Here is a 14,613-nt window from a genome sequence, read left to right on the forward strand (position 1 = left end):
GTACTTTGTACAAAAATCTTATTATGTTGCTCAGCAGATAGGTTTGCTAAACACCATATTCTTTCAGCAAATTGATAGATGACATATGTAATGCAGCTCACCACAAACATCCCTCATTGAGAGCTGAGCATTCTAAAACACTATAACTTGTAAGCATGCCAGCACATGAAAAATTTACATGAAACATCATATTACAGTAGATTTTTATAAGATGAAAACAATACCACCTTCAAGTAAGTTTGGATTTCTTCACTGTCATAGTGAAGTAGATAATAGGTAGGATCGAAGTTCTGTAGTTAACTCCCTCTTACTGTGTTTAATCTTTCTACCATGTTGTGATGCAACCAGTAAAGAGAACCTGAGTGGAAGGCATATACTGAAGCTCTAAACAGTCATATAATACCAAGGAGAAAAATGATGCAGTGGGGCTGCACTTCCTTATTCCCACAAATAGATCTTTTCTCCCTTTTTGCAAGAGTAGATGGGTACAGTCCTAAATCCACAATTAATGCTAGATAACTTTATGACAAGTTACAAAGAAATACATTTTAAAAATCATTCATGCTTACAGGAAAGAAAAATGTTTTCAGCTCCAGTTTTTCATTAGTCAAATATTACTCTATGAGGGATTAAATGTCTCAACCTAGACAGATGTTATCTAGGCATTTAATATAAATGTACTATTTAGTATTTAATAAACTTTTTAGGATTTTTGTTACAAAGATTTTTATAACTTTTAAAATTTTGAATACACTGAAACTGTCAAATCTACCATTTTATATTAGACATGACCATTTAAATATTACATGTTTAAGCAAATACATATTTGTAAGTACACATATATATTTTTGGCTATGCTGAAAGAGAAAAAATAGATAATCTTATTCCATTATTCACAATCTAATTTTACATAAAATCCAAAGAATTATTATGCACGTATAAAACACATAACGTCTATCCAGAAATAAAGCTGCAAGCATAATGAAAAAAATCACACCCCTGCTGTAGGATCAGAGAGAGGGCGCAATGAAAAAATAACCATATAGCCCATGTGTTTCTCCTAAATGATAGATGTTTTTATGTGAAAACAGCAAAATAAAAGTATTGTTTCACCAAAAGATTACAGCCTAACTACCTTTCTTAAAAAAAATTCAGATGGTGTGTCAAACCCTCTCAAAATAGTGTTTTGAGAAAATTGACTGTGTGAATGTACAATACGCATCGTTTAGGATTAAACTAATTTTTATAGACTTTAAATTAGAATAGCTACATGATCTGTCTTTTACTGTAATAAACAAAAATAAATCATGAAAAGTGTCTATGACATTGACAAGTCCTCAATTTCTACATTATGGAAAAAGGACTCTGTTACCAGCTTCTTTGGAAAACTCAGAATTCAGTTTCAAGTCTTCCAAGTAATATGTCTCAAAAATATTTAGTAAAAATGGCTTTAAAATATTTTATTCAATAGGTCTTTTTCCTGTGGTGTATTATGTACAAATACCCATCGCCTATGTTTATATATGCATGGATATAGGTATATAGATGGGTGTGTGCATTTCCCCTTTAGAACTCCTAACACATCTCTCCTTCAGCCTTTACTCCTTTCCCACTCCCCATATTGAATTTTATCTCCTCTTGGTAAAATGCAGCTACTCACATAGTAACATACTTACCTTTCTATCACAAATCTACCAATCTATCTGCATATCACGCAGTCTTCCTTCCCTCTCATTTTAGTTCTTTGTGGCTCCTCATATCAAAAACTAACCTTCCTACTTATGCCACGAATCCGAATCCACCTCTCAAAGCCAGTTCTAATTAAATTCTCTCTTGCATAATCAGTTTCCCCCTTTCTACCAGATCACTCTCATTAGTGTATAAATATGTATTCTTTCTCTAAACACACACACACACACACACACACACACACACACTACTCTTGACCCTACATCTACTTGCAGTTACTCAGCTACTGCCTATTTCTGTTGCTTTCTTAGGGTAAAATTCCTTGAAAGAGTTGTTTATAGATATTGACTCCACCTTCTTTCCTAAAGTATCTTCTAATCCACTTCAATCAGGCTTTAATTTCACTACTTCAAAGAGACTGTCCTCGTCAAAATCATTAGTAACTTCCATGTTCCTAAGCCCCATGGCCATTTCTTTATTGTAAACTTGACTTCTTAAAGCATTTAATCCATATGGCCATTGCATTTTTTGTTCTCTACCTTACCTCACACTCCTCAGGGTCCTCTGCTGGTTTCTAATTCTCCACTTAACTTTTACATTGATACTACCTGGATCTCAATCAAGGCCTACTTGTCTATCTTAAGGCTTTTCTAAGGTGATTTGAAAATCTTAAATACTATGTATATACTGAAAGTGAAAGTGAAGTTGCTCCGTGGTGTCCGACTCTTTGCGACCCCATGGACTGACCAGGCTCCTCAGTCCATGGAATCTTCCAGGCAAGAGTACTGGAGTGGGTTGCCATTTCCTTCTCCAGGGGATCTTCCCAACCCAGGGATCGAACCTGGGTCTCCCGCACTGCAGGCAGACGCTTTACCGTCTAAGCCACAGGGAAGCCCATGTATATACTGATGACTATTAAATCTTGATGTCGAGCCCTGATTGCTCCTTAGAACTCTTATGTACAACTGTCTGTTTGATATCTCCATTTGATTACTTAACAGACATCTCAGGCATTACATGGCTAAAACTAAACTCCTGATTTTTTCCCTCCAAACCTGCTTCTCTTGCACCACCACTATGTTTCTTATTTTCCAAACGTAGAGTTTATCTTTGATTTTTCTCTCTTCATCTCTCGGCCCAGTCTATTAGCATGCTCTGTCTTTAAAATACCAATATCCATCTGCCTCTCTCCATATTCACTGCTGCTGCTGCTGCTGCTGCTAAGTCGCTTCAATCATGTCCGACTCTGTGCGACCCCATATTCACTACTTCAACTCTAACAAAAGTTACCGTTTTTTCCTTTTTTGCTTAAACTATTTCAGTAGCCTCATAAATGTTCTTTGACCTCCGTCTTGTTTTTGCCTCTCTTTGGCTCATAAACTGTATACCAAGCACACTGTTCTCTCTACCCTCAAACATTCCAAACTCACATATTAAATTGTTCCTTCTGCTTGGAATTTCCCCAGATTTTTTCACGACTTGTTTCTTCATGATTTTCAGATATTGGTTTAAATATCACATTCACATTCAGAGAAGATTTCCCTTACCTCTTAATAGAAGAAGCCACAGTCATGCTATGTAACAATATTAATTTAATTTTCAGCACAGCACTTATCAGTACTTCTTCACTGTATATCTTTACCACTAGGTCAATCGCATGAGACAGGGGCTTTTGCTTGTCTTGGTCACTTTGTGTCCTCCATGTTTAGAATAGGACATTGGTACAAGATAGTGTTTAATAAATGTTAGTTAATGAAGGAATGGACTTATGGATAAATATATATTTAAAGTACATCAGTATATTTTTAAATGAAGAATTATACAGTTTTGGACTAGCAAACAGACATGATTTACTTTAATTTTGTTCATTTGTTTGTTATATCTGTTCTCCATGGTATAAATAGCTTTAATTGGACAAATCATTATTTTTTGCTATTCTTTATATTACACTGATGCTGCCGCTAAGTCACTTCAGTCATGTCCGACTCTGTGCGACCCCATAGACAGCAGCCCACCAGGCTCCCCTGTCCCTGGGATTCCCCAGGCAAGAATACTGGAGTGGGTTGCCATTTCCTTCTCCAATGCATGACAGTGAAAAGTGAAAGTGAAGTCACTCAGTTGTGTCTGGCTCTTAGTGACCTCTTTGACTGCAGCCCACCAGGCTCCTCTATCCATGGGATTTTCCAGGCAAGAGTACTGGAGTGGGTTGCCATTGCCTTCTCCTTATATTACACTACAGATATCTATTTCATTTAATGGTAGATTGATCAAGATTGTAAGATGAGGAATGAAATGTTTTGCTTTCTCAAAGGAATTTTTGGAGGCTCTGAAGAAAATAAGCAACTGATGCAAAATTGGAAGGGTTTTACCTCTTTTTTTTTTTTTGTAGTATTCCATTTAGTGAAATTTTAAAAACTGAATAAAAGTAAACAGTGGGAAATAACTACAAAATATATGCTAACTATTTTGAATATATAAACTCTAATGGAAGATTTTCTTTTTGTATTTCCATTTATGAGAAAATAAAAGTGTTTGCTTTCTTCAGCAGACTTTATGGAATATATGACCAAATTTATAAAAAAGAAGAGTAGAACTTAAAAAATAATAACTTCTAGCCACTATCTTGGAGAAGGCAATGGCACCCCACTCCAGTACTCTTGCCTGAAAAATCCCATGGATAGAGGAGCCTGGTGGGCTGCAGTCCATGGGGTCGCTAAGAGTCGGACACGCCTGAGCAACTTCACTTTCACTTTCACTTTCATGCATTGGAGAAGGAAATGGCAACTCACTCCCATGTTCTTGCCTGGAGAATCTCAGGGATGGGGGAGCCTGGTGGGCTGCTGTCTATGGGGTCGCACAGAGTCGGACACGACTGAAGTGACTTAGCCGTAGCAGCCACTATGTTATGTTTTTGACTTCAACTTCTCTGAGAATTGGGAAATTAAAATCAATATTAGAGAGATTGAGTGGAAATATACAAAGCAATTCTTTTTTTTTAATACTTAAAATAACTGAAAAGAGAAGGCAATCTCCTTGAAAGAATATAAGCATTTAGAGGTCATAAGATTTAATGTACAACTAATACATAGGTATCATATTTTTTAAACATTTAAGACTAGTGTAAAAAGTACTTATTTACATTTTACACATAATCTTATACATTTATATGTATCTGTATAAAGGTATAAATTGATTCTAAAAGGCTACCCTTTCAATCAGTTTTTACCTGCATCTTATATATGCTGTTTTACATTTAATAAAGCACAAGAAAAATCTCATTATTAATAGGAGTGAAACATTAATAACTATAAAGTATTTGACAGTCTGATATTCAATTTTGCAGGGTAAATTCTTTAATTATATATGAAATAGTTCTTTAGAAATCAAAAGGACTATTAATATGGAAATGCTAATAATTGTGATCATTTGGTCTATTAATAAACTTAAACATAAATTTAAATTTTTGATATTTGGGAAAGATTTCTAACTGTATATAGCATTACATATTTTAACAATTATCAGTGAATATATTTATATTAGAGTCTCATCCTCAAAATGTATTTTAATTTCAAAATTACCAGTAAGAGTAACATGACAATACTTTTCATTCACTGTTTTGTATTAATTTTTTGTTTGCCTTTTAAATGGGATAATTAATAGTTATATCAGAAACTCCTCTTTGTATTGTCTTTTTGTCTTTTCCTCAGTTTTGGAATTTGGTCCATTTTCATATTCAGAATTCATGCTCTGTCTCTGATTTTTAAAAAATTAAGGTTATTATAGAAGGTATAACTAACATTTTAGGAAACATGGACTGTTAATTAACAATTATTCCATCAAAAGTCAAAATTAAGCTGTCAAAGCTTATACTGCATATAAAATTAAACCTAAGTATAGTTTGTGAAAAATGTGCAAAGCTATTTAAATTTCCAATAATACACTCTAAAGAAAAAGTATGATTAACAAAATGATTAATAATATATCATAAATAAAGCACATATAGTTATCTTTAAAATCTACTCTCACTCATATTCATGTTAGGAATGCTCAGGTATTGTGCCTTTCCAAGAAACAAATGCTCCCATTTCATATTTAGATTTTTGTTCCCTTGGAGACCTAAAACACTTAAAATTATGTCAAAACTCCATTTCTGTAAGAAGAAAATGAGATTTTTGCATTGTATAAATATATTAATACAATTTCTTTAAATACATATATATGGCATAGGAAGAACAACATCAAATTAAAGCAAATTAAACATTTCAATAATGAACATTTATGCATGTTAAACCTTATTTTCCAAGCAGTACGTCTTAAAACGCCTCAGTCTTTATTTTTATATTGTCCATGAAAATTCAGTGCTGTTTTAAAGATACTTTTGAATATACTGTAATAGTAACTCTAGATAAAATACCAATGGATTTTCAAACAAATTGGTTTTAACAATGCTCACATTAGTCACACTGACAAAAAATAGCTTGTTAAGTTACAAGTCTGTTAGCAAAAGAGTGGTCATTGATTTTGTCATAGAGCTTCTAAAGACCACACATTTAAGCAGATTTATTTGAGTAGTATAATGTGGCAATAAATAAAACATGTACTGTTAAATAAAAACTTCATTACAACTTTAATAATAATACTGAGTAAATAATTCTAAAGAGCATAACAGTTATACTTTATATGACAAATGAAGTGATGGTAATTAATTCTGGCTTCTCTCTGACTGAATGAAAATGTGTTTAAGGGAAAATTTAACAAAAGCGATTTCTATTTAAATGCATATATTTCATTCTACAAATTACTAAATGTGGAAGAGAGACCTAAATTATTATCAAGACAACAGAAGATGACATTCTAAGTTGGGTAAAAACCTTAAAAGTGTATTGTTTATTTATTTTTATGATTTAGCACTCTTCACTCCATCTATCATGATTTCAAAAAATTAAATGATATTTGGTCTTTTTAGAACAAAGGTAAATTAAGACTGTTCCAAGGACAATAATCTATAAATGTAGAAAAACTAGTTTAGAAATGTTTACATGGATACTGCTTGTCATATTTAACTCATGAAAACAATGACATCTATCTACAAAGTTAATAATGCCTAAACATAAAATTTGATTTAGATATATGAAAAATGAAGATTCTCATGTCCTTGGAGTTTTCTTTATAATAAGGTATTATTTTGGAATATGGACATTTCTCTCTTCAGTGAGGGCTAATGACATGGAGATTCTGATGCTAACTAAATGAGAATCCAGAAGTAGTGTTGTCCTCCTTTTATTATTTTGTTGAACACCTTAAAGTCATATCTCAGTTGTTCTGATTTACAGTTTGAGTTATTATCTTAACCAAAAGTAAGTTTATCATGAAAAATTAAAGATAAGACTGACGTTACAAATAGTGAAGAAATATGGATGAAAACAAAGCTTTACTTGAGAGAAAAATTTCAATAATTCTGATACTTTTCTAATTTACAACTCCCAGGAAATTGTGTTAATCTGTATTTTATTTTCTAATTGAAAGTAGATACTACATCTTTATATATAATACATTTAAAAGCGATCTTTCATTCTCATCTGTTAGGTAATTTTCCTTTAATGCTTTTGTATTCTTAAGGATTAATTAGCTCTAAAAGATAGTTGAATTCTTCTTTGAGACGTTCCTCTTTAAAAGAAACAAATCAAAATTTCTTTTAAGAATACAGAGACTTGGTAATTCTAATAAACCAGTGTGGAAATTCAAGCAAAAACCTTCTTTATTTTGTTTAGAAAGAAACTTTGCTTTCAATGCACAAGTGCAAAAATATAACAAAATGGAGGTGCCTTGGTACTATTAAGATAAACCCAACACTGTGTTTTTAAAAGATGAAATTTATTTTTCTTTTCTAAAAGATGAAATTTAGTTTTTAGTAGTGCTTTGCTGCCTGTAGTAATTGTACCTTACTTTTCATTTTTTGTTTCACTTTTAAAGTAATTTTGAATCAACATTGATAGGCTAAGATTAACCTTCAAATCTATTCATGTACTGTTAAATAAAAACTTCATTACAACTTAAAAAATATTACTGAGGTAATAATTTTAAAGAGAGCAACAATTATACTTTATATGAAAAGTGAAGTAATATAATTAATTCTGGCTTCTAAGTTGCCAATGTCAACAGGATTTTGTTGCCTCTTTTGAATTAAGAGCAAATAACCTAAGTCTTCCAATATAAATATCCTTTTATAAATCCATCATTAATTTGAAATTCTAATTATTAATCAGAAGAAAGAGGCTTCGTTAAAACTACATTCTGATGACCCGCATCTTCCTCTGGATATTTTGTCTTTTCTCTCAGAATACAGGTATATCATGTCACATCCTCTTATAACATACAAAAAGTATATTTTATCCTAAGAAATCTTTGAAACACTTGCCTAATACTTGCCTTTTTAAGGGAATAGTAAGAGAAAGATGGGGCATTTACTCTTCTGAAATGTAAGACTTTTCTTTTCCTTTATTTCATCTAGTAATATGTCAGCTCTGGTTGTGAGTAATCATTTCTTTCCTTTGTTAAATATGTGCTGGGCTGTGCTAGGTTGCTCAGTCATGTCCGAATCTTTGAGACCCCATGGACTGCAGCCTGCCAGGTTCCTCTGTCCATGGGATTTCCCAGGCAAAAATACTGGAGTGGGTTGCCATTCCCTTCTCCACGGGGTCTTCCCAACCCAGGGATCAAACCCAGGTTTCCCGCATTGCAGGCAGATTCTTTACCAGCTGAGCCACTAGGGAAGCCCTTTGTTAAACATATCATGTTGGAAAGAATTTTATGCAACCATTGCAGTCATATACTCATCGTTACATTTCCTAGGGCCAGTGAGTTGGCTTGCGCAGGAGAGTACCCCAGCATTGTTTTGAGAAATGGTTGATGTTTTCTAACTGAAGGCACCTTTGAGGTAGTGAGTCTACACATGAACTGAACAGTCTGCCACAGGACAGTGGCAGTATGTGACTCCTGAGGAGAGTCAAAATGGTAGGTAACGAGATTGTCTTAGAGAATCAAACAAGTGTGTTCCCTTCTGTCAGAAGAAGTGTGGAGGCGTTTATGAAAAAATTTGAGGTCCAAAATATCTCCTTTCATAGGGACTGCAAATCCAATTGCAAATAAACAAGGTTTTATTTATTTAATGCATTTTTGTTCTATAGAAAGAACTAAGTGACATGGAAATTACAGCAAACACGGCAGATAGGCTCTAAGTTTTAAGCTTAAGAGATACTTAGAGGTAAGGACAGTACAGTCAAACTCATCTTTGCCATAAAATTTTATGCATGTAAGGGACACCTTGTAGATATTTGTTAAACTGAACTACAGTTTGCTGCTGCTGCTGCTGCTAAGTTGCTTCAGTCGTGTCCGACTCTGTGCGACCCCATAGATAGCAGCCCACCAGGCTCCCCCGTCCCTGGGATTCTTCAGACAAGAACACTGGAGTGGGTTGCCATTTCCTTCTCCAATGCATGAAAGTGAAAAGTGAAAGTGAAGTTGCTCAGTCGTGTCCGACTTTAGCGATCCCATGGACTGCAGCCTACACTGCCTTTATTGAACATTATTATCAAAAGTGAAAATCTTTTGAAAATGCTGATCATGAAAACAAAAAGTTGGATGACTTCAGTGCCCTGTATTCTAATGGAAGAACACCATCAATCTACCTTTTGGAGTCTTCATACAAAAAGAATTAAAATATTTTCAGATTGAATGTGAATATGAGTCTTTTCTACTTAACGGAATTTGAGCTTGGAAAAGTTGAAGTGATGATACTAAGAGAAGTGATTACATCTGCTTCTAATATCTTTATTATATAAAGATATATACCAACTGTGAGTTGATAACAGTTTCTAATTCTTAAAATATTTTCTTTAAAATGTAATACATTTCCTTAGCTAAAACAGTAGAAAAGGATCATCTTCATCTGTTTTGAAATAACTTTCCAAAGCACTTAATTTTCAGTTATTGAAAAGCCAGAACTCATACACTCTGTATGTGCAAATGCTCCCATTTATGCAGTAGGACCCAAAATATTAAAGTATGACTTTTGCAACATTCCTGTTTTTCCTCCACCTTCAGCCTCTTCTAGGGAGGTCTGTAAGATATTTTTGGATTTCCTGCATTCCTTTTCTTTTGTTGATAGGGATATGGGGTGGAGTGGCAGAAGCTGAGAAAAGAAAAAAGATGGGATGGAAGAATAAAGAGAAAAGAACCAAGGGGGTGGGGAAGAATGTTTAAAAAAGGAATAGAAAAATAAGACCTAGTATTGGTGAACATTTTGAAGTAAAAGATTTAACTTAAAGATTTAACTTTCTTTACAGAGTAGAAATTTGGTAAGAAAATATAAAAATGGATTTTTAAGAAAACTGTGGTTGGGAGATAGGTAATGCAATTCATTCTTTATCACGTCAGAAGACCTATTACAGAAGACTTTCTGTAAAGACTGCTTTTCAAGGACTGAATTTGGATTTGTTTTCCATTCATGGGCTGAGATGGGCCTTAAAGCTGTTCAGGTGTTAGTTGGATAGATTTTAAGAGTAATTCAGGGTGAAGGAAGAGAAATCTTTTTTTTATTATGACATTCATAATATTTATCAACAGTCATAATTCAGTGAAAATGTGCTATAATTCTTGATTCATGTTAAGCCAAGAGCTTTGCAACTTCTGATGGCTTTTTTAGTGTAATGATTTATATACTAAATCTCTTCATTGTTTTTACATTTTTTTCTCAATTATGTCTTATCCTATGAGATAATGAACTACAGACTGGAAACTAACTGCATAGAAAATAAAATAATAATGGTTCCTTCAACTAATTTTCAAAATCTAAAAAGCCCCTCAGTAACAAAGACTAGGAAATTTAATATAAAGCAGGTATATGAGTATATATGCATATTTTAGTTATTAAAGATTATTTCTGAAGGCTGTGACTTATGGGAGTTACTCATATAATTAAATTATATGCTTATGAATATTAAACAGCTTTAATTAATGAATATATGCACTAGTAAATATCAAAATATTTCAGGTAAAATTTTCAAATCTGTGATTGGTATGCAATAAAGAAATAGATATATTTATTTTTTAATGTTTCTGTTTAATTTTGAACATCTTGCTCTGACCATGATGAAGTTCAAATTTATACTAAAGATCACCATGCTTACAGTTCTAAAAAATATAAATATAACATAAATGTAAATTTTAAAGAGGATTTGGGGTTAGAGAGAAAGTGAAAAGGCATTTTTCTAATATCACAGAAAGATGTTTAGGAAGGGAAAAAAAGCACAAGTTAACCAGATATAGAATAGGATCGTTGGAGTTTTAAAGAAAAGCAATTCTTAACAGAGATCTTTAATCTTGCAAGCACTGAATGCCCACCCCATAGACATTTCAATACTTTATAGAATTTATTTAATCAAAGTATACAGATGTTGCTGACAGAGTCCTATGGAAGACCATAATTATTCTATTCCTTATCTTTCTAAATATGTTTTTGTTGCATTATAAAAATAAATATATATGATTAATAAATTTTATCTGTTTTACATCTGTTCTTATTCAATATATATTTGAAGATAGGTAAATATGGAAATTTTGCATTTTCTCTAAAAGTATCCAGATCTGTGTAAATGTATCAGCAACCCACAGACAGCCTGCAAGTGATGCATGACTGTGTGGGTGGCGGTTAGAAAATGTTGCTAGCTATTTCTGACACACTTAAAAAGGGATGGATTGCCCATTTTTTTTCTTTTTCAGTGTACTATAATGGATATTTTAAAGACTCTTCCTTCTATCTCTCTCTCTCTCTTTTTTTTTTTTAAATGAGAAAAATTTAGCTGTGGTTGACAAAAATCAGAGCAAAAGAAGTATATGGAAGGGCCTAGTCTAATGGGACAATCCACAAATCTTAAAATAAGGAAAAACAGGGACTCCTTTATGGCAAGAAAACTACTATGACCAAAAAATGTAATTTAGGTAGGAATTTGAGAATGTGGGTAGGGCACCTTCAGCTCCAAGATCAAATAAAACCTAATTTTTATATTAAACCAGTATCTTTAGACAACCTGCTCTTTTTTTTTTCCCCCTTCTTAATACATTCTTGCTACTCTTCCACCTAGCACAGTAGTCATTTTTTTTTTTTTTTAGTTTCACAGGGAACAGCTGATTTTATAGTTGAATTTATTCATAATACAGTACTGTTTTGGTAAGCTGACTCAACTTAGTTCAATGAAAATTATATTTGCCTGTTTTTGCAGCCTCCAGAAGATTATGGCAACAACGCATCTTAGCTGTGTTTATATTTTTATGTTACTGTAGCAAGGATTCAGGTTGCACACAATTCATTTATGATCTTTTTATACCTTCTTTGGTGTATACAATGGCCTACTTGTACCTTGGAAGGTTTGGAAAACATCTCAGCATGTTCATGTAACTTATTTTCAGGAACAAAACAAAAATTCTTAAACTTGCAAAATGTACCAGTATTAGACTAGCTCTATGTGTTTATTTTCTTAGGCCACCATATAACTATCATAAAATTCTGTTTAAATTAAATCTTTCTACATTTTATCTAAGGCTATACTCTTAGATATTCTATTCAAAGCAATTCTGCTGAGAATTATTAATTTTCTCAATGCTTTATTACTCTTGCAAATTTATGAAGATAAACCAAGGGAACAGTCATGGATTTATTCCATGCTTCCCTCTATTTAAAGCCTCTAGAGCAATGGACTCACTCTTGGTCTTTCCAGGCATGATCTTTATAATGTTGAGAAACATATTGATAGTAAAAAAAAAAAAAAATTACATGGAAAAGCCTGTAAACTACCACATACTATGACATATGAAAGACACTATCAAGTTAATAATAATAATAATAAAAAAAAGACAAACCAAGACTTCCAAGTTTTAGAAGCACAGTATGTTTCTCCCTCTCTCTCCCTTGATGACTCCCTTCTCACCATAGTCGCACGCGAAAAGAATTCACTACATGAAATCATTATCTTTTCTACAAACAATTCTAACACTATCAGGCACTGACAGGTAAAGAATTGTAGAATAAAGTAACAATATGACCCACAGAGTTGAATATAATTATCTAAAAAATAATTATTCATGTTAGTTTGGAAAATACTTGATCACAAAACATGAAAGAAAGGTTAACTATTTCTTTTTCATCTACCATCAAACTCTAAATACGTCATTAACCCCAAATTCCTTTGGATTAAGTCCTTGAACACTTCTGAGATACAGTTATACAAAGTTACACATCCATGCTGAGTTATTTACCACGTGTAGTGATAATCTGCAGTGCGCCAGGGTTTTATTTGCAGGTTATTCAGAGAGGAGCTATGAAGAGTGATTTTTAAATCCAGGTTGGAAGTATAAACAAAAGGTATGTGTGCCTGTAGCCTGAAGAGGAGACTGCAGTTTGTGAGGTGATGTTTGGAGAATCAGAAGAGAGGGTAGTAGAGAGGATATCTTTCATTTTAGAAATACTGAGGCACAAAACACAGGTGCTTGTAGTACTTTTATACATGAAATCCCTTCTCCTGTACGTGCAGCATGTGTAAACGTAAAGTCTGTATACTGCTGACTATTCGTCTCTGGTGTCCAATGAGTATGACTCCAATTCTTCTAATATCACTGTGAGAGATTGAGAGACAGAGAGAATATGAACATTTAGATCTGGTAAGTACGGCAGAGAGGAAAGACACATTTAGATAAGGGAAACAAACACATGTCATATTTGCCACAAATTTCATATCTGGTAAAATGAGTGTTGAAGCAGAGATATAAATGGACAATAGGAATTTGTTACTTTATTCTTTACACTGGTGCCAGAGACTGTGTCAAGTCAACCTCAAGTTTAAAAGTACAAAGAATTCAGGTACCGACGTCATGTTCAGACATTTCATAAGCCCAGGGGTTTTATGTAATTATATAAATTTTTAACAATATTAGCAAAATAGTCAGCATGCAGGATAAAAAATATAATGTGAACTCCATTTGAATTGCCATGGTCTTGGTCTTTCAATAATCTGAAAAAATGCCATTGTATTATGTTGAACAGTATGAAATTGCTATTACTATTAATATTTTAAAACAATGGCAATTTCACATGGTCAACCTACTAGTCTTAGTTATCTGTCTTTTAAACATATGTTGAGTATTTTCACTGCACTCAGGAAACGATAGTCTTTGAGAAAGTGGAAAAATGCCAGACCATTGTAATATAGAGACAAAACTCTGAGAAAACATAATATATTATTACAATTATAATATTTGATGAAAGTAATAGTAATTGATTTAGTGTATATGAATTGTAAATAATTTGCTGAGGTAAAGCTATATTGATGCAAAGTCTATGATGTGAACAAGGATAATATGCATTTTAGATAGCATTTAAAATCTTTAAATAATTATTTGAATTAAATATATTCTTTCAAAGGAAAATAGTTAAAAGTGTAATGCCCAACTTTCACTAGAATGATTATCAGAAATGGTGAGGAAAGATGTGGAAATGCCATACTAGTGTCAAGAAAGGTAGTTTAACTATTGTATTCCTGATATAGAAATAGTATTTGAATTTACAATCTCCTAAGTGGACAACAAAGGTCCATCTAGTCAAGGCTATGGTTTTCCCAGTGGTCATGTATGGATGTGAGAGTTGGACTGTGAAGAAAGCTGAGTGCCGAAGAATTGATGCTTTTGAACTGTGTTGTTGGAGAAGATTCTTGAGAGGCCCTTGGACTGCAAGGAGATCCAACCAGTCCATCCTAAAGGAGACCAGTCCTGAGTGTTCATTGGAAGGACTGATGCTGAGGCTGAAACTCCAATACTTTGGCCACCTCATGCGAAGAGTTGACTCATTAGAAAAGACTCTGATGCTGAGAGGGA

At 33.1% G+C, this 14,613-nt stretch overlaps 1 protein-coding gene across 1 annotated transcript in view; it reads right to left on the reverse strand.

Moving 5' to 3' along the window:
* Positions 1-11,530: 11,530 nt before the first annotated feature.
* The window catches only part of LOC120853062 (ephrin type-A receptor 6), a 287,861-nt gene continuing 284,778 nt past the window's right edge, over positions 11,531-14,613 (reverse strand). Inside the window, exon 12 of the mRNA XM_040226667.1 lies at positions 11,531-13,359. Within this exon, the coding sequence (XP_040082601.1) occupies positions 13,245-13,359 (115 nt within the window). The 3' untranslated portion in view covers positions 11,531-13,244. The remainder of the gene's footprint in view (positions 13,360-14,613) is intronic.

This window comes from Oryx dammah, unplaced genomic scaffold (assembly GCF_014754425.2).
Source record: "Oryx dammah isolate SB20612 unplaced genomic scaffold, SCBI_Odam_1.1 HiC_scaffold_2, whole genome shotgun sequence".
Taxonomy (NCBI): domain Eukaryota; kingdom Metazoa; phylum Chordata; class Mammalia; order Artiodactyla; family Bovidae; genus Oryx; species Oryx dammah.